General features: G+C 42.4%; 1 protein-coding gene across 1 annotated transcript in view; it reads right to left on the reverse strand.

The window, feature by feature from the left end:
• The window catches only part of MAML3 (mastermind like transcriptional coactivator 3), a 258834-nt gene that overhangs the window by 72688 nt on the left and 165676 nt on the right, over positions 1-20470 (reverse strand). The window contains exon 2 of the mRNA XM_069012697.1: positions 12171-13655. Coding sequence (XP_068868798.1) covers positions 12171-13655 — 1485 coding nt within the window. The remainder of the gene's footprint in view (positions 1-12170; positions 13656-20470) is intronic.

Here is a 20470-nt window from a genome sequence, read left to right on the forward strand (position 1 = left end):
GCAGTGCATCTGACACGCTGTCCATCCCCAGCCAAAGCAGGCTTTGAGCAAGGGTGCCTGTAGGTGACACCCATGTCCCTTTCAGCAGGGCCCTTGGAAAACAGCCCATCCCTTATGTAACCTGAGTCAAGGATTTTTTATTTTGATAGCAGTTTTCACTCCTGTCTGCACCTTGGGAAGGACTGGGGATGTAATCCCTGTGCTGTTTGCAAACCAGGTACAGGAATGGGTAAGTGGAAAGGGAAATTTCCAGAGCGGCACAGCTGGTGACTTCTCTTGTGTCATGGTGAGAGATCTCTGACATCTCCCACTGACATCCAGAGCTTTACCTGCTTCAGACACACAAACTTTTTGGTACATACAGTTTCCCTATTGTGTTGTCTATACCTAGGGGATGTGAGCAGGTGCTTGGACAAACACAGAAATGATTCTCCTTGATCCTGGACTAGCAACCCCCATGTAGTCAGACGAATAAGGTGAATCCATCTTCAGAGTGACCACATACACTAAATTTTACTGTACATCCATGTGCATTGTGTAGTTTGTGATACACATAGTAACTACTCCAGAAATGTCTTAAAAGGTTTTAAATATTTCTGTTCTATGCATGTGTCTGTGGGAACAATGAAGCTGTCTTCAAGTGATGGGACCAGTTTCACATGATATGAAGGGCTTAAAAGTCACTCTCCCCAAAAAACACTTAAAATTGCTTTTCCATCTGTAAGACTGCAAGGGTTTGTAACCCTAATTTACTGCATTCTCCTGCCATGGACAAATCCTCTAAGTGTGTATGTCCCTGGCCACTTAACAATAGAAAATTCCTACATTTTTAGTTTTGTTTTAGCCATTTGTGATAAGGGAAAACTACAAATAATCTTGATCCAGTGAAGCATTTCCATAGTTTGGAACACTAAAATTCTAGTTGAGATGGATTAGTGGTCAGACTGCAGGTAGGGAGGCCGAATTTATCTCATGGATGGTGCTACTACATGAGTAAGACTATAGCTGAGATTCCCCAGTCCTTCATCTGTCCCATGACTGGTTAAAAAACCATTTAATATGACAACAAGTATTTAATACTATTTCCATCTTCCAGAGGTATACAGACCACAGAAAGCCGTGGTGTCTGCAGTAATTTCCTGTGAACTGTGGCAATACCAAAACAAGGTCCTGTGCTATTAAATGGGTAAGGAGGGGAAGCAGAGAGCTAAAAGCTGGATGAGAGGGAACAGGAGGTACACTTGAGCAGGGAACTTAGAGGGAGAGAAAGAAAAATGGATCATGGAGTAGAGGGAGAGAGAAAAGGAGCAGACAAATAATATAGGGCAGATTAAAACCGAAAAACGAGAGGGAAAAAAACCCCCAAACCTCCCCAACGTGCTGGATTCAGAGGGAAAGAAGTACACTCTGGAAAAATAATTCCCTGGAAAGTGCATGTTGGGCAGCCTCAGGAATCTTGCTTTCTCTAGGCAATACCATGTACAAAAATGAATTTAAAATTCAGATTCCTTTGAGAATGTTTACTCTTGAAGGAATGTCATGTCACAAAAGGAGGAGTCATCTCAGGATGGACCTTACACACTCTCTAGGTAGACACTTTCAAATTATTTTTCTTTCTGTTTTTTAAAGACACTGACTTTTCTCTAGTTTCTCCAAACAACATAAGCAAACAAAAGGCATCTTATAGGGTTTACCTGTTTTTCAAACCAGCAGATTTTAACCAGAAGTGAGGGACCTGGCAGAACAGATTCTACAGAAGGGTGCTAGCATGAGCAGCCAAAGACAAAGCTTCTGGAGTGAGTAATCGGCTTTAATGCTGCCCAAGTGTGAAACAGAAATGAAAAGGAGACAGAGGAAACATGTTTTGCCAAACTCGGGTTTGCTTTCTTATGAGATACTTGACCCTCTCTAGGCAGCTCTTCTATTAACAGTAGAGGAAGAGCTGCTAACAAGCTCCCACCGGGTGTAAATGAGGAAGCACCTGTTTGGAAGAAGATGTGTTGCCATAGAATGGGTGGTTTTGTCCTAATGTGTAAGATATGCTTGCAGGCTAATGCATACAAAATGTTCCTCTCACACATGAAAAAGGGGCTGAGTACAGGATGGGAGGACTCCAGAAAGCAACAAGAGAACAAAGAACATAGAGACCAACAGACCAGTTCCTCTTCTTATTAACAAATTTGGCTGTCTCAGACAACACTAAGCTGGTGAACATTAACATAAAGAGGGCAAGTTCCCCACTGCCCATGAGGAATGAAATCTTTGCTGAGAGAGCAGAAGCCACATTCTTTAGCAAATTAGATGCATCAGCTGGGATTTGGCAGAACCTCCTGAGCACAGGACTCCAAACCTGCACTTAACCACTTACTGGGACAGTCTTTCAAGAAGTATTAAGTGTTCCTATTAAGGACACATACATGTTGCAGCGTTAGGAAATCTTTCTGGAGGGAACACACATGTTGATAACATACTGCTTCTAGGTAGCATTAGGCTTGAATATTTAGAAATTATTTGGAAAGCACCAGAAATAGGATCCACATAGATAAAATGAAAAACAAAATAGGAATTCAGAAGTGAAAGGTACACCTTGCTTCTGAGCTGGAACATTCTAGCCATCCAAGGAGCACAGAGTGATTATCAGAGAGCCCTCCTTCACACAGACACAGGTTAGGTAGAAGCTGAGCTCAAAGCTTTGAATGGATGCTGACACTGCTCTGGGATCAGGTGGTCAAGCCCTCTGCTGAGGCACAACCAGGCTGTAAGTCACATTGTTTTAGAGAAGGGACAGAAAAGCTCCTGGTATGATATGTCCAAAAAGCCAAAAAGCCATATTAGCCACAAAGGAGTATCTAAATACAAGTTTAAAAAGGGCTGTTGGGCTCCACATGTACAATGACATTTGCTCACAAGTTTGGAACACTCCTGAGCTACACTCATGAACTGCAGTAAACAAAGGTAAACAAAAATGAGCCCCTAAAAATGGGACTATTACTTTTCCTTTGAAAATACAAGACTTACTTGGTCCTAAGTTCCTAGCTAGAACATTAGTCAGTACTTACTGATGTCCTCCTCAAGCAAAAGAGCTGAGATGTAGTCATGCTTCTGGGACAAACAGCCTCTTTCAGTGCCATCAAAATGTTCCTGGGGCAGGGGAGTGGAGGGAGGACGTTTAAGGAACACAGGGATTACAACAGAGCAGGGCATTTTCTCTTTTTGGCAGTGCTTAGTCTCCCAGACTTCTCTCTGTGTCTTTCTTTCTCTTCTGCCATTTCTTGCACCTTACAGAGCAGCACAGGTAATTGTGGACATTCCAGTTGTGGCATTTCTGATTTTCAGAGCTCTTCACAATGCTACCCAAAATGAAGCTGTCACTGTGTGTAATCTTTAATTAGCTGCAATACCTCTGAGGTGGGCACTGCCTCTTCCAACATGTGCCTCTGATACCCTCCACAAAGCCCCACCACAGCAGAAATACCTAGATTTTCTTCCCTCACAATGTTGGTTTTTTTAACAGCTTGATCAGGTGTACAGGACTGCCTAAAGGAGAAGTTGGGAAAGGATTGCCATGTATTCCCCCATTTGCAAAGGAACCCGTTTCCTGATTACACTGGTAACTGGTAATGGGTACATGGGGAGAGGAACCCTGCAGTTTCTCCTGTTCCCTAGGCTAGCTCTCTGTGTGCACCAACCCTTCTGGCCTGCCCCCCACAAAAACCAATGCCATTCCTAGCTAGCCTACAAACAGGAAAGAGAAGGTGTTGCAGGAGACAGAAAAGGAGGATGTGTACAGCATGGGGAGTCAGCAAACAGTCCTGTGGGGGGAGGAGGACCCCATGCTAACTTTCATAATTTCCCGCCCCCTTCCTCCCCTGAGGATGTCTCTTCTTCCGTTTACCTAAGTATACAGCCATGGGCAGGGAAGGAGTCACCCACGTGTTAAAAAAAAAAAAAAAAAAAAAAAAAAAAAAGAGAGAGAGAGAAGATTGAGGAAAAATAAAGATTACAACAGGATGGAGGTTGCTTTTGAGATAATCACAATCTAGTTCAAAGTAGTATTTTTAATTAGAGGATACCCTATATTCTTTACCCTTATCAATTGATTATTTGATAGTTTTCTTTGCTGCAAGCTCCTTGACAGAGAGAAAACAGAGCAGAGGGAGAATGCAGGGAAAGAAAAGGAGGTCCACGGCAGAGCAGGCTGGGTGATCATGGTGGAACAGAAACTGCATGAAACCTACTTAACTGAGTTAAGCAGCAAAGACAGTCCATCCTTCACGCAGTAAAGAGAGCACAGGGGAGAATACTGCTTGTTCAAAAATAATTCTTGCTGCAAGAATATTTCTATATGTACAATTAAACTCTTCTTGAAATACTACTGAAAAAACTAAATATCAGGTTTGCTTTTAATTAAATCTCAGCTTGTATATGCCCCTACTTTGGAGGGAGATGCAAAAAGAGATGGAAAAAGTTAATTTTTAATCCAGTCTCTTGTTCTCTTTACAAAGGGTGGGAAAGACAATGAGACTATGCTTAAACTGAAAAATAAACTCCCGGACTACCCAGAAGAGGCTTTCTTAGCAAAGGGATTTGCTAACAGTTTGTTTCCTGCAGAACAGGATAGTCAAAAGGCAATTTTAAATCTAATGTCGGCAGAGATACATGAAATGATACTGAGGCTTAGAAATGCCACTGAGGGTGGAAATGGAGCCTGAAAGGAGGCAGTTTGTTTCATCTCTTATAATCAGTACAGAGAGCAGTAAGGGCCCAGATCTCAGTAATCTAAAGTTCATTGTTATATGACTGATGAAGGCTAAACATTTATTTATTTAATTATTTGTATTCAGATCTTTAGAAATTATAAGGACCCTCACCCACTCCCCTTTAAGTGGTTATTCTGTGGAAATAAGATAGGTCTGAATGTGTTCAGATCCAAAACAGTGCCAGAGAAAATGGGTGGACAACTGCAAAGCCTTTCCTTGGCCTTTCCAGCAAGGCCTGCTCTCTTCCAAAATGAGTTGCAAGACTTGCTTGACTCCCACTACCAGCAAGGGAAAGCTGACCACCAATCTCACTGGTTAGCCTGAGACCTGGAAGATTGGGCAGAGAAGGAAGAAGAGATCTTCCCTGCCCCTCTGAAAAAGAGATGAAGTAGAGAGACCTTCCTGGCCCTGGGTCTGTACTGTTAAATCTGGCCAGGAGCTGCTGCTGATTTTATCACTGCTGCAAACTACAAGGTCCAGTAAATCCACTGCACTCACAGCCTTCTTGTTGGTGGCAGATGAAGGAATTTTGGTACATGTTGAGCAATTACTTCACCTGTGTATTCAGTATGGACTGTAACTTGGAAACAATGTAATTTCTTTTTTTGACGTGTATTTTCAAAAAGGACTATGTACACCTTAGATATACAAGTACAACCAAAGGGAAGCTTCCAAGAAAGAGGTCTGGAGTTGCACCAGAACCTTGATGGTACAGTTGGGTAATATAACAGGTTGGATTGGAATGGGGGTAAGGGAAATCCCCAGTATTACATTATCTTATAATGCCACTGCAAGATTCATAATTTCACATGTTTTCCCTTCACTTTCATATTCTAAAGCTAAAAGGGGAAGGGAGAATCACAGCTTTACTCTAAAAAGCAAACTCCTGTCCCAGATGGATACAGAACAGCTGGAAGTCAAGAATCTTAGGAGTTCAGAAAACAGGAAGATAACTGCTACCTTATCCCCAATATATATTAATTTTATGAGCTCATGATCTTAAAGCAATTTTAGAATTTCTGAGTATTTCCAACCAGCAGTGTTATGAGGCATGAGTTGACTGTTTTTTAGACATTCAGACTTCTATATTTATGAATTTAAACACAGGAATATACATTCCTGTAAAATTAAGGTCTGGTTAATATTTTTGAGATGTTGAGAAGCAAACTGGCAAGCTCAGATATTGTGGAAGGGAAATGAATAAATATAGGGGCAAGAAGTATTCTAAATGTCTACAATCCAGGAAAAGGTAAAGCTAAGGATACATGGACTTACAAAATTTACACAGGGACAAATCTAAAACTCAAATATTATCTAAGTGCAAGCTAGGATTCAATCTGCATCATGGTTTGGTCATGCAAGATCCCAGACTGGAGAAAAAGGAATCTGAACAAGTCAAACCAAAATGCTCAGGCAAGTGTTCTGCAAGCTCTGGCAACCAGTAGTAGGCACTAAAGGCTAAATAGACAAAGTACTCTCAAGGATGGGAAACTTACTCTTTGTCTTTGGAATGAGTCTTCTCTCAAAATAAAAATGGAAAATAACAAAATCTAACTCATGAGCTGAACTATGTGAAAACAGGACAAGTGCTGGTTTGCAATAAACACAATGAGCACGAAGAGTTACAAAGGCCCGGGGACAAGAAGAAGTTGGTTATGGCTGCTATTGCTGAAAGCAGGTGGAACAGGTCATGGGACTGGAAAGCTAAAACTAATGATGCTAACTTGCACTTTCAGGAAAAAATGGCACAAAAAACCCACCAGGAAAGGGTAGCTCTCTATGTAAAAATATGCTGCTACTGGCTATAGACATTTCAAAACCACAGTGCTTCACAACTGCAATTGTAATGAATAAAACTGAAGGAGAGTTGATTGGCACACATCGAATCATTAAACTATTGGACCTTGCTAACTAACAGGACAAACTGCATTTTACATAGCAATCTAGATCATGTAGAAAGGAAAAGTCTAAAAAAAAATATAGGGGACATTTAATACACTTTGTGCAGTCAGTAATACAAATTACCTGCATCTAAAAATAACGTAGGACATTTTCTTTACAGATGTGAATAATATACACTGTAAGTCTTCAAGAAACTAGACAAGAAGAAAATAACTCAACAATGTATTTTTATAAATCTTAAACAAATGGAGAAGTTTCTAGGAATCAAAGATTTACCACTACCACTGTGTTTTTTAAAGTGGAAAAGACCAGACACACTCTCTAGCAAAACAATGGAACAACTGGTTTCAGCTCTCTACCAGCAATGACTTGGAGGATTTAACAGTGAATACTGGTCAGCATGGTTTCAGGACAGTAGGTTTCACCAAAGAATTTAATAGAATCATAGGGTTATTTAGGCTGGAAAAGACCTCTAACATCACCGAGTTCAGCCTTTAACCCAACACTGCCAAGTTCACCCCTAAACCACAGCCCTAAGGGCCACATGTGCATGCCTTTTAAATACCCCCAGGGATGGTGATCAATCACTTCCCTGAGCAGTCTGTTCCCATGAGTGGTTTAGTTGGGGCATGGGAGCAATGTTCTTACACTTTGATTTTGCAAGGTTTAGGCTGGGGAAAAAACTTTGAAGAAAAACACTGCCATATGAAATGAACGAAGTTTGTATTACATTAATAAGTATACACCCACAGGTCACAAAATGAGGAAACACCAACAAAATTGGGTTTTAGGATTATGCCATGGAGATCTTAGCCAAATGCTATCCAATATTTGTTTCTAGTGATTTATGCTAACATGGCCTCCTTCCCAACACAATGGGCAGATGACAGCGGTCATGGTAAGAAGGCTAGGCTATGTTCACAAATTGCCTGGTAAGATGGTCAGAATCCATCCAAGCAAATTTTGTTAACCCACCTGTCCTTAAAAGTCTACCAGAGACTGATTTCTAGGGAGCACATTTGGACTTTTGTAAAAGGCAGGCGCTGCACCTAAACTCTAAGTCAAAGCTTTTGCAGAAAGCAGTGTCTACAAGTCAAATATAGCATAGACATATTCATTCATGTAGGCATTCACTACAGCTCTATAGGCAGCTCAGCAAATGATCCTCACTGTCTCCTTCATTATTTCCATTCCAGCCTGTCTCCCCTAAAATCTGGTAAGACAGTTGTGTCTCTGTCACACTTTCATGCAGTGAATACAAATCTGTCTTTCTTCTTTACTTTCAGGTAGGCTTTTAAAAAAGGCCAAATTCCAGAACAGGAACAATCTTTTTCCCACTGTCCCAAAGATAACCTTCAAAAAAGTGCAAAATCTCTTTTATAATTCCGGAGAGAAACACACCTTTTTACTTCTAAAGGACAACAATGATTATGTTTCGGAAATGTTCTCAGGACACAGGTCTCTCCCTTTATCTTTGGCATGTAAAACCAGACTGAGCCAATGATACCTCTTGAATGTGTAAGATTAAAACAAAGGACAGATAATTAAATGTAAAGATATGCTTGCAGGATGGTGTCATTTTTCTCCTTCATTCACATCCCTACAATTTTAAACAATATAAGTAGTGGTTTCAATAGGCAATAATTGCAGCATCCTCACAGTCCCATGCAGGCTAAGAGCTGCTGTCTAGTTTTATTTTTCTTACACCCATGGAGAATTCTGTTTCATTTTGACCTCTCATTACTTGCCCTCACACACTTGGCTCCAAACATCAAATTCTGCCTCAGCCCTTCAACTTTTTTTCCATTGGGCTGCTTTTTTCTCTTACCATTATGCATTTGTATTGAACAGCTGGAACCAAGAAAAGGCATAATTAAATATTCTTAAATTTCCCAAAGAAAACGTTTTTATTTTTCTCAGTTTGAAATTACTTTTTGGTTTGAGGAAAAAGAGAAAAAAGTGCCTCCCATAAAACCTTGCATACATCTCAAAAACTTAATGGAACATTTTAGGTAAAACAACAGTGTAATTTTTGAAAAGGAGGTGGGTTCAGGCTTTCTTCCTTTCATTTCTAAAATCGTATAAAAAGTCTAAATAAAGTCACTGCTGCATCTTGGTGTGGAACGGATTTCTTTTATTATCACTTGAGAGCCAGAAGAGAAGAGGACCTCTACCCCTCAAATACCTATTAAGTTACCATCCCTGTTAAAATCTACTTGCTGGATCAGCCTATAAACTCCACCTAAGCAAAAATGGAAGAACCACCCAGAAGAAGCAAGAGCAAAAAACGGCAACACCTGTGACAACTGGGTTTAGGGCAGATCAGGGTACATGGAGCAAGGTAAAGAGCAGGGAATTCTAAGTACAAGTTGGACCAAGTAGAGAACAGTCAGGCATGAGGGAATATTAGTAGGACAGAGTCTTGATAAGGTAGACGAGTCAGGAACGACCCTGAGTTTTGCTGGATATAGATGGGTCAGGGTCTGCCTATGGTTTTAACACTCAGTTCCAGAAAAAAATCCCATTAAAATTACCTTCAGGCCACCCCTGGAAAAATTCCTGCCTCAAAAATCCAAACCAGTATCTGCTTTGTGCAAAAACACCCCATCCAATGCTCCTTTGAAGAGAAACAAGGTATAGGATAAGATACAGGACTTAATGGTTCAGGGCACATGGGTTGCTCAGCAACAGTGTGTAGAGGGCTACAACTGCAGTGCCAGTACCAGTCCTGCATCTCCACAGAAAAGCAAAGGACTAACACATCTGACAGGAATAGTCTCAATACCCACAGTGCAGAGAGCCTTTAGAGAAATCCTACTTCTGCTGGATACTAGTTCTGCTAGCTAGACTGCTAATTTAGCACTCTGCCTGTCCAACCACTCACACACATATTGAACAGAAAGGCTTCCTCTCTTTACAAGAGTAGGCTTTGGGCTTGTGTCCTGGGCATGCTGAGCATCACTGCCTACTCTTGTAAAGAGAGGAAGCCTTTCTGATGATGTCTAAATCAGCTTTTGGTTCTCAAATATGCCCTTGTAAGAGTAACTTGACAGAAGTATATGGTCACTGCTAACTAGATGCAATAGGTAGATTCTTTTTCCTCTTAAATATAATTTGTTAAATCACTGTGATTATTTAACACAAACATACACTTTTACAAATCTCCATCAAACCCCAAAACTATAGTTTATAGTAGAAACTCTAAACTGACAGAAAGATACATTCACTTTACATTCAGAAATGTATTTCTAACTGAAGAGTGCAATATTCTTGTTTTTCATCTGTGACCACGTAGTAAGTAGATAATCTGCATCAGTCTGGGTTTAATTTAACAATATCAACACTTTACCACTTTTGCAAAAACAATAAGTTCCATCAAGCGCATCTCACAATAATAAGCTTTCTAATTTTCCACAGGAAAATGCTTTTCAGGGAAGCAGGAGAGAAAAAAGGAAGAAATTACAGTTAGAAACATTGTTTACACCTTTCTCACAAAAAAATCCCTTCTGTGTAGGCAAGTGGGTTCCACAAGTAGTAAAGGGGCCTTTTGACATCTACACCAAAGCAAGAAGTCCCTCATCCTGGATGGATCAATAAATGTGAATTGCACATAAAATATAATGAAGTATGGCTCTGCCTTAAGTTTCTTCTTTGTATGTCACAGAAATTACTTAATATCTGGACTTGTTTATGGAAGAATGTCTAGTTGTATCCAAATATCTAGTTTTTCCTACATTAAAAAAAAAAAGAGGAACTGAGTGAGATTAGATATATGAAACCTTGACTACCCATTCATATTGGGGAATTGCAGAGAGATACTAACATGAATTTCTTGACTCATGAAATGGAGAAGATGGCATTAACTCTTTCACACAGGCAGTTCATCCTCTCAACTGTTTGATGGGTCTTTGAGTTCAACAGATTTGACAAAAGCAGAAGAAAGAAACAATAAAGCAGTAGACAGCATGACCAAGCATCCTCTGCCTCTCAGTTACAAACCAACAAATCTGTAGCTCCAATTACAGTCTGAGTTCCATGTCATTATTGCAGTAGTTCTCTAGATAAGCCTTCCCAAAGAGAAGAGGCTTTAGATCACCTGTGTCTAATGCAATAGGCAAGCGGAATTAATATAAAAATACAAAGCTTTGAGCTGTCACCATACATCCTGAACCAAAACCAGGAGGCAGATGAACATTTCTTTTTGTTTTTCAATTAATTTTAAATAACATGTGATGTCCTCTGACCTGGTAAAGCTCCTATTCCTCCTTATTGGTTGATCCTCAAACTCCACAAGTTGAAGGAATGACAAATTTTGCTGTATTTCTACATGCATTACAGTGTGAGTCACAGTTAAACCATGCTCAGAATTAAGTATTCCTTGTAGGTGGTGTGGAAACAGCTAATTTGGTGAAAAGCTGTTATGCTAAAATGATCAACTAACAATTCTATTCGTGTATTATACACTATTAGTGTATATTAGACTTCTTGACATGTTTTGGTGGCACGTAACTTCTGTGAAGGCATCGCCTACTTTGGGAATTGATTTTTGTTTAATCCATTTTTAAACTCTACCTACTTTGGTAATTGATTACTAACTTTAATAATTTTTAAACTCTCAAAACAACATTTAGAAAATTTGTTCTTGAACCTTTCCATTACACCAGTGGCCAGATCTTTACAGGGGCTGCACAATTAAGAATACCCTGCTGACCCAGGAGGCGACAGGGCATTGATGTAACCACTATTCAAACTGGTTATTAACTCATTACAAAGCATTCCCCAAGCCTGGCAACTGCTGCACCGTAGCTTAGCGTGGAATACACGTGAGACAGTGATGCCAAAGCATGGAAGCCAAATGGCTTTAGCCTCTTGCTGAAAGACAAAACACTTTGGGTTGCTAAAGACTGCTTGAAAGTCCCAGAATAAACCATCTCATCTCATCACCATGGTCCAAGCACCACTAAAAGCATTCCATTGTTCTTACTTTTTCCAGTCAAAACCAAAGACACTCGGCACCCAAAATGTTGATCCTTTGTTCCCAGAGCCAAAATGCCAAAAATGCTGTTTAAAGCTGGCTTGATCTCTACCCCAAGGAGAAAGGACCAACCACTCCATCTTTTTGTTACAATGCTAACTGCACTGTGGGAAACTAAGCCATGCAGTGGTTTGGGATCCACAACCATCAAGTCTTGCATTATGAAAAAAAAAGGAAACAAACCCTCCAAGGAGAAGTGATTTCTGACCCAAAATTTCCCAGAGTGGCCCTACACACTCATCAGAGGAAGCACAGGAAAGAGCAGTGAATTAACAACAGGTCTAAAGTATAATGCAATGTAATTTCAGTTGTTTCTTAAAATGATCAAGCTCCAATACCATGTGAAAAATCCAAGAAGCATCTGCAATGATATTCCATGCTTTCCAGGAGAAAGAGGAGGTGAGTGAAGGAGACTGGACAAAGAGGTACTAAGCGTTTGTATTGGCCTCTCATTGTTGTGCACTCACACTTACCTGACCAAGGGCAGGGAGTGTTGTATATGCCATGGGCTGGTTTATCATTCCTTTCTGCTTCATGATGAGCATGCGTTTTTGCTCCTCGCTCAGGTGTGCCATCTGAGCTGACATCTGCGGCTGCTGGGATTGCTGCTGCTGGATGTATGGCATCATGGGGTTCTTCCCAGGATTTGCCATTGGTGGGGTCATCCTCTGACTCAGCTCAGTACTGAAATGGGTCAGAGGTTTGGTGTTGCCATAAGAAAGCATACTGGGCTGTTTGCTCAAGGAGTTTGTGACCAAGTTATTTGGCTGCTGACTGATCATGTTCATGTGATTTTGAGGGAGGTAGTTATTAATTGTGGTCTTCTGGGGATTGTTTGCCATAGGAGGCACTACTGGGTTTTGGTTGTTAAAGGCTTGAGAGTACATCATTGGACTATTTGGTTTGTCTGCACTGAAGGGTCCTCCGTAGGGGCTAGATGGAGGCCCCACCGGTGACCAGCTTGAGGGCTGATTTGGATGCTGTTGCTGCTTCTGCTGCATGAGCTTGGCTCTTTGCTGCTGCTGGGCTGCCATCTGCTTGAGCTGCTCAGCTGGGGACAGGTCAGTGCTCGGCAGGGTCACTGGCCCAGGCCCCGATCCTGCAACAGCCGATGCTGGGTTCATCAGGAAGCCATTTCCAGAGCGTGCCTGCGTCTGTCCGGGAGTGTGGGCTTGGCTGGGAGTCTGAGGGGACTGGACAATACAGTTTGCTGGTGATCCAGCACGGACTGGGGCCGGTGGTGCGCTCGATGCAGAAGCAATGCTGGAGGCTGTGGAGATGTTGGAAAATGGAGGACCAGAAGAAGATGGTCTGACCTGGGGAGACCCTAATGGGACATGAGCAAATGGAGAATGGGATGGATCGCTTTTTACGCTTGCACTCTCCTGGGTCTCTGTGGCAGGCCTGGGAAATTCGGGCTCCTTCTTCTCTTCAAAGTCTTCGTTGAACAAATCCTGTATATCATCTTCTGGGACAGTGTTCGCCAGCTCATCTATGAGCTCCTGCCACTCCTGATCATTTAGGTTAATGTCTGAGAAGAGCTTGTTCTGATTTGAAAGAGATGTTTCAGAAGTGTCTATGCAGCTGGAGTCATCCAAAGGCTCTTGCTTTAGTTCCTTGTTCTGCAGGATGTTAAAACTATCATCCAGCTCATTGCAGCCATTAACAGGGATCTTTATCTCGGAAAGCCCACCATTTTCACTCAAGTCTTCTAGACCACTCCTGTGAGTTCCACTGTTCTGCAGGGGCAGAGAAGCTTTCATGTCAAGCTGGTGAAGAGGAGAAACAGCAGGCAAAGGCAAATTAATGGGCAAGCTGTTGATTGCCTCAATGCCTGACACATCCTTTCGTGTCCGCTTGCTGGTCGGAGAAAAGTTCCCATCACAAACTCCATTCTGCTGTTCTCCATTGAGAGGTGAACGTGTGCCTTCCAACTTCCTTTTGACTGTCTCTTGAAGCTTAAAAAAAATAAGAGGAAAGAAAAAATTAACCATTTGCAGATGCAAAAAAAGTGCTCATGGGCACTGTGACAAGATACTCCTCATCAAGCCAGTGACAATAAGTTTTAAAACTGATTAGGAAGTTCCTCTGATTTCATTCTTATGCTGGATCAATTTGAAAACACAGTATAAAAAACCCCAAACAACCAAACACCTCCCCGTGCCTCAAACCAAACCTTCCCTTGACTAGGAAAGCAGAACCGTAAAATAAGTCTGTGCTAACTTCCAAGAAATTTAGGGAGCAAGTTGAGTAATTCAGCTTGTTAGTGCCTAATACAGGGATGAGATTTAAACAGTGTGCCTAACACAGTGAGGACTCTTAAATTGGAACAAAAAAAGAAAAAAGGAATCACTAAAATTTACTTTTCTCTTTGAAATTCTTTTTGTTGGAAGTTTCTAGAAGCTTCTTTAAAAATAACTGCAATACAATTGATTGACTACTTATATTGAAATGTGTTGTTGACAAAAAACATTTTTAACATAGTTTCATTTGATTAGCCCTCTGTTCTTGGCTAACATATTGAGAATCACTTTTAAGGGAGGAAAAAATATATCCACCCTAGAAAATAGAAGGCACTTTGCATAACGTTAACTCAATCAAATAATGAAAAAAAAAGGAAATCAGCTGTGTGCTAGGAGCTAACATAAAATGTAAGTAGCTAACAGAAATAATAGCAAGATAAGTCTCCAGAAAAGCAAATAAATTGGAATATAAGAATTTTATAAAATATAATGTGTTAACATCAGCTTTAAGTCAGGTTAAAGAAGCATAGCAAAGAACTGTAACAAGGTACAGTCCTCCCCACTCACACCCAAGTTGAGTCCTTCACTTACGTACCAGGCTAAAAAAAGCATCTCTCTTCAGCTAAGGCAAAAAACAATAGTAGGGAGGAGAGGAAGCACAGAGGTCACAGCTCTAGCAAATGCCTTTAGGACACACTTGCATCCTTGATACTAGAACAATAGAAGACAAAATACTGAAAGATTTTATCAATTTTTAAAGTATTCTTACTGGTAGGAAAGTCCCAGATACGCAGCTCCCACCCCTTCCCTAACCTAGAGGTTCTCAACCTTCTTTCTTTTCACAATCCAGATCTCATTTATTTCTCCCATCCCAGAGGGCTGGTTCCCCTTTCATCCCATGTATAAGACAGGCAAGCAAATCCATATCTTGCTCAGGATTTGGAGGGAGTGGTTCTGGGAAGGCTGTGCCCTTCTCCTGCCCCTCAGGCCAGCGTGGCCTGTTTCAGCACACAATGCAGAGGGATGTGGCTGGCACAGGCATTGCTGCAGCCACAGCTGAGCATGCATGGGACACCAAGCTACTGGTGAGGCTGCCCTTCTGCAGAGAACCAAGCAGAAAGGCAAGGCTGTGGGTCTAAGCAGACCATCAATTCTTTGATTTGCACTGGAGCAGAACAGTTTTTTTATGTGGGAAATCAATTAACGTGAATAAGAGTCGCCAGTGGGTCACTGTTGGCATAAGTGACTGAGATTTTGCTGCCTGTTCTGCCTTGCACAAAGCCAGCATGTGCCAAGCTCCCACAGGCAGAAATTCCTCCACTTCTTGGCTTCTGTGGTGCCACATAGACCAGCCGAGTGGTGACCACAGCCTCTGCCACATGGCTGGTCTCCTCCTCTGGTGTCTGCTCTTAAAACTCTGAATTTGGAGAGTTGTGGATGTTGATCTTGGAGATGAGAAAGTCCTGGGCAGATCTTTATAGCACCTTCCAGTACCCAAAGGGCACACAAGAAAGCTGGAGAAGGACTATCTACAAGTGATAGGATAAGGGGGAATGGCTTCAAACTGACAGAGTGTGGGTTTAGATATTAGGAAGAAATTCTTCCCTGTGAGGATGGTGAGGCAATGGCACAGGTTGCTTAGAGAAGCTGTGGATGTCCCATCCCTGGAAGTGTTCAAGGCCAGCCTGGATGAGGCTCTGAGAAATCTGGTCTATTGGAAGAGGTTGGAAGGAGGTTGGAATTAGATGATGGCAAGGAGGTTGGAATTAGATGATTTTTAAGGTCCCTTCCAACTTAGACCATTCTGTGAATTTATGCCTGTGCAGCACTGACTCGATGCACCCTGAGCCTCTCCCCTCCCCAGTTTCTGGAGATGAGGGAACAGCACAGCCAGTGGTTTGCACACGAAGTTCCTCTCCCTGTGTTGCAGGCTGTGATGGGGAACCAGCCTGCAGCAATGTGGAGGTCAGGAAGGCTTGTGAGCATATTTTGGGCCTCCCTATCAAGTCCCTGTCACTGTGTTACCAGTCCTCTCCCACCTGCAGCAGCTCTTGTCCCCATGAGCTCTGCAGGTGGGAATGCCCACTGTGCCACTCTCTCTGAATTAACGCCTGGCATAGAGAGGTTTATCAGCCATAGTCTGCAGGAACCCATCAGGCTGCAGAGCACAGAGCCCTGCAGGAAAGGACCACCTTCTCAGCTCTGTGCCACGGCTAGCAAGAGGTGCTTGCCCAGAGGTGGTAATTGCCTCAATCTGTGCCAGTTAGCAGCCATGTGGAAAGGAAGTCAACAGCCAGGACTAGTGTGAAGGATCAAAATCAGATCCCACAAGGGGACTTATGGTATAGGTCTCACCTCTGCTCTCTCCCTACCCTAAAAACCCATGTTAAGCTGAACACCAGTGTGTGACATTACAGCTCCCTGCTGCTTTTTGAGTTGTGTATCTGCCATGCTGCAGAATCCTACAGTTGAGTTTGTTCCACTGATCTTTATATAACCCTGGATCAGACTCTGGAGACAGGAAAGGATGGTACAGATGCGGTAATGGCATAGCAGCACAGTTCCAGGGCAAGAAAAGAAAAAGCATGAGCTGGCCTCAAGTGCAGGTGGTCAGTTGATATAATGGGTTAAAATAGCACATTTAAATATTGCGCTAATGGGCCACTCACACAACTTACAGCTGAAATCACCCATTTCAACTCCTAAGCCATCTCACTACAGAGTCACTATTGCCACATCAGAAAAACATTCACCAAACAGCAAGTGACTCAAGACCAAGCTCAATGGGCATACACAGGCAAAAACAGGATTTGAAGAAATGTTCAAAATGTGTCGTGGCCCTTTACCCCAAGTTCATATTGACCAAATGCAGGGCTAAAGTAAGAACAGGACCTGGTGGCAGGCTTCTCATCATGAAGTAAAGTTCCTATAAGGAAAACATGGGAAAAAAGTTTGTCTTAAGGCAGGGAGTAGTGAGAGTGATTATCTTCTGAGGAATACCAGCAAACTGACTCCATAAATTTTGCAAGTTTGAATGAATCCTTGACAAAATATTGGTAAGAGTGATATGCTTTCACATGGTTTCACGCTTTCAGGTTTATTTTATCCTGAATCTATTACCTTATTTGTATATGAATGTTCACCAAAATAATCTATCTAGTCTGGCAAATAACCAGCCCTAAAAATATCAGTTCCTAAAGTTTCATCATGTGCTGGAACTTGGATGTCCCCCTCTACAAATATGCAGTGACTTTAGTGAAAGTAAAAGCAGGCCCAGTATATAAATATTAATAAACATGTTTATTATGCATTACAACAAAAAGCAGCTTGACATGGAAACTATTTTCTATCAAATATGAAGCTTACAGAAGTTGTGCCTTGTTGCAAAAAGAAATTAAACCTATTCTAAGTTTGTACCTCCACATTGTTCTCCTTCAGAGACTTTAGGATTTGGGAGGTTAACAGGCACTAATCTTTTTATTTTCTTTGTTTGCTCAGTGAAAAACTGTAGGTAGACAAAAACTTAACATGAAAGGTTTGTTTGAAGGCAACATGCTGGGTACAACCTTTGCAGGTGGGGAAGCACCTTGATTCCAGCATTTTGGAGGAGTTGGGAGCCATAACAATAGATGTATCTCCTTTTTCTGAGGTACAACACAGAAATACCCTTATCAAATGATTTCAATGAAAACTTTCCTTTTCATATCTTGATTTCATTCCCAATCACCATGTTAACTCTTGGATGGTTTGGATATCCTGCACTGAGCATATACTGGCAAACAGTTTACCACCACCAGGATTCCACAGTGCCTTAGACTAAAACCTCAGCACTTCCCTCTATAAACACAATCCCTGAAGTAAAATAGTATCTCTTAAAGTACCCTCCTTCTCCTTCCTAGTACAAATACACAGTTTGTGCATGTTTTGCAGCATGCATCATGAAGATATTAGCAGGAGCTGAGAGATTTATGTCTAGGAGCAGAAGGCTGTTGCCACATAAAATAAAAAAAAGGAAAATGTTAAAATAAACCCAACCCCCTTGCCAGCTTCATAAGCCTTTAGCTTTAATCACACAAAATATTTGGCTGATGAATCTTCATTTCACAGTGGTTTTCTACCCCAAAGCAAAAGAGGGTGAAGCAGGACTCTCGATTCTTTATATGCCTTTGGAGAAACTCCAGTTGCAGAGTGAGAAAAGGTCAAATTTGGCACGTTGACTTTTTAAATGACTTTCAGTTGGAGGAGAGGCAGGGGGACAGAAGCCGTGCACGCAAATGCACACTGACCCGAACAGTCTAATCCAACCCATCCTGAAATCCTCGGCAGAGCTTCTTGGACATGCCGTGACAGACCCAATAGATAAACAAGAGCATGTGGAGGCTGTTGGCAAGGCTTTCATCTGTGAGGAGAAGCTGCTCCGCTTCATCTCACCAGCAGCAATTCATTTTTCAAAAGAAATGAGACAGAGGTACTGTTGTTATAGCAACAGCTGAGCCACTTACCAGCCCATCCTCCACCGTGGAGCTGCCTTTGGTGGGTGGCTGTTCCAGTCGTCCATGGGGAGTGACTGGGGCTGTGGCAGCAGAATAGTCATTTCACTGCTCCTTAAAAAAACCCCAACACAAAAACCAGAGGGAGGTGGGGAAGCTGAGAGGCTAAATTCTCTCTATGCCAATAGAAGCTGGACATGATTCACAGGGTCTAACACAGGTCCACCTCTCCTCTGTGAGCCCCCAGATGAGGCTGATACCACATTTACAGATGTTTTTGTGTACCAGCTACATGTAGCCACTGACTTTCCTCTCCCTAGGGCAGCTCCAGCCACTTCAATACAAGGGCAACAACTCTGAGAGGTCTGATCCACTTGGCTCCCCAGCTCTGCTGGAACATGCCCTGCTCTGGAGCTATCTTTGCTCCCTGTGGAAAAGCAGAGAAACTAGCCAATGCCGAAAGTCCACCTTCCGCAGAGAATATGCATGTGTAGAAAAAACAAGGGTTATCATCTTCTCCACATGCTCTTCTGTGACTCTTTCTTTAAAAATTGATCTTTTCAGTTCTTCATGTTGCATGAGTCTGGCGCACCAGTCATCATGACCTTCAGTTCCTTTCCATGAAATGAATTCAAGTCTGGGCCCTTCCTCCAGGGTTTCTACTCTCCCTTCCATGAGTGTGTCTGTTCCTGAGTTTGCCCCACCTTTCTTCTCCCTTTTTCTCCTAGAGCTTCTCCAGAAAGATCTTGATACTTTTTGCCTCCAACAGGGAGTACTTACCATGAGCTCTGCCAAACACCACCCCAATTCAGCAGTCTCCAGCCTGCAACCTGATGACTGAGTCAAGTTTGCTATAACTTCTTGTGCTGCACTCAAATCCTATCAACAATTTAGGAAGTGTCCCAGGGGTGGCCATGAAGCGACACTAAGCAAGTGGATTTGACAAGACAGCATCTGAGATCATTAAGGAATAATCAGCATTGCCATTTGCATGCCAGCAATTCAGCTTCAGCATTTGAAGATTTTTTGCACTCACTTCCTTGCTGTATCACCTCTGACACTGCCATTCTAAAGTCAGTGTTGCCAGAGTGCCACTGCCTGAGGTACAGCCACATCTTGTCACCAGTGTTTTAAGTCCACCAGCTCCATAGTGGCCTCCCAATGACACCTGTTCCAGTGTCCTGCAGAGGTGGTGGGGACCACAGGACCTGTTTCAAAAACCTGTTGGAACTGACCTCAGACAAGCAGCCAAGCAAAGTGGAGGTGAGTTACATATCACCACTTCCCACAAATGAAAGTATTTCATGCATCCAACCACTCCCCTACTATTTGAATTTCCTCATGCGGCTGAAAGCATGGCACTGATGCCTGCTAACTCGCAGGATGAAGCCTGATGTAGTAAATTGATTTTGGAGCACAATTGCTCATTTAAAGCACATGCTGTGCTCTTCCATGCTAGGCGCGGCTGCCCAGTTCTTGTTGGCCAGGGCAATGTTTCAGATATGCAGGAAATTCACGTGAAATCTGTCTGAAGTTGGTAAAATCTCATCCTGCCAACCTAGCCAGTAACCTGTACAACTCTGCAGGCTCACAGAGTAACCTCTGCCCCAGGCAAGGGGTCCACCTTTTGCCCCTTACCCTGCAAAGGGCTGCTGGGGACTCTTGTCATCACCGTTGTTTTTGTCATCAGTCACCAGAAGAATGAAACACCTCGCAGTAATAGTAAAATGATGATCAAGGCACTGGTTAAACCTGCAAGAGCTAACAGGGAGAAAACCAATCTACTTCCTCACATTTTAGCCAGTCAGACAGAAAGGGTTTCTCACAGAAGAGTGAGAGTAAAAAGTCATGGTGCCTGGATGCAAAGCGGGCAGCACAGGCCCCTTGCCAGAGCTGCCTGCCCCAGCCAGCTGTCAGGGTCCCAGCCACCAGCAGGAACTGGATCACACTGGGAGATCAAGCAGAGAATAGGGAAGAAGGGTAACAAAAAAGGGACTGCATGAGAACAAAATAGCAACAGCACTGGTGAAGTCAAACCAG

This window comes from Aphelocoma coerulescens, chromosome 4, assembly GCF_041296385.1.
Source record: "Aphelocoma coerulescens isolate FSJ_1873_10779 chromosome 4, UR_Acoe_1.0, whole genome shotgun sequence".
Classification (NCBI taxonomy): Eukaryota; Metazoa; Chordata; class Aves; order Passeriformes; family Corvidae; genus Aphelocoma; species Aphelocoma coerulescens.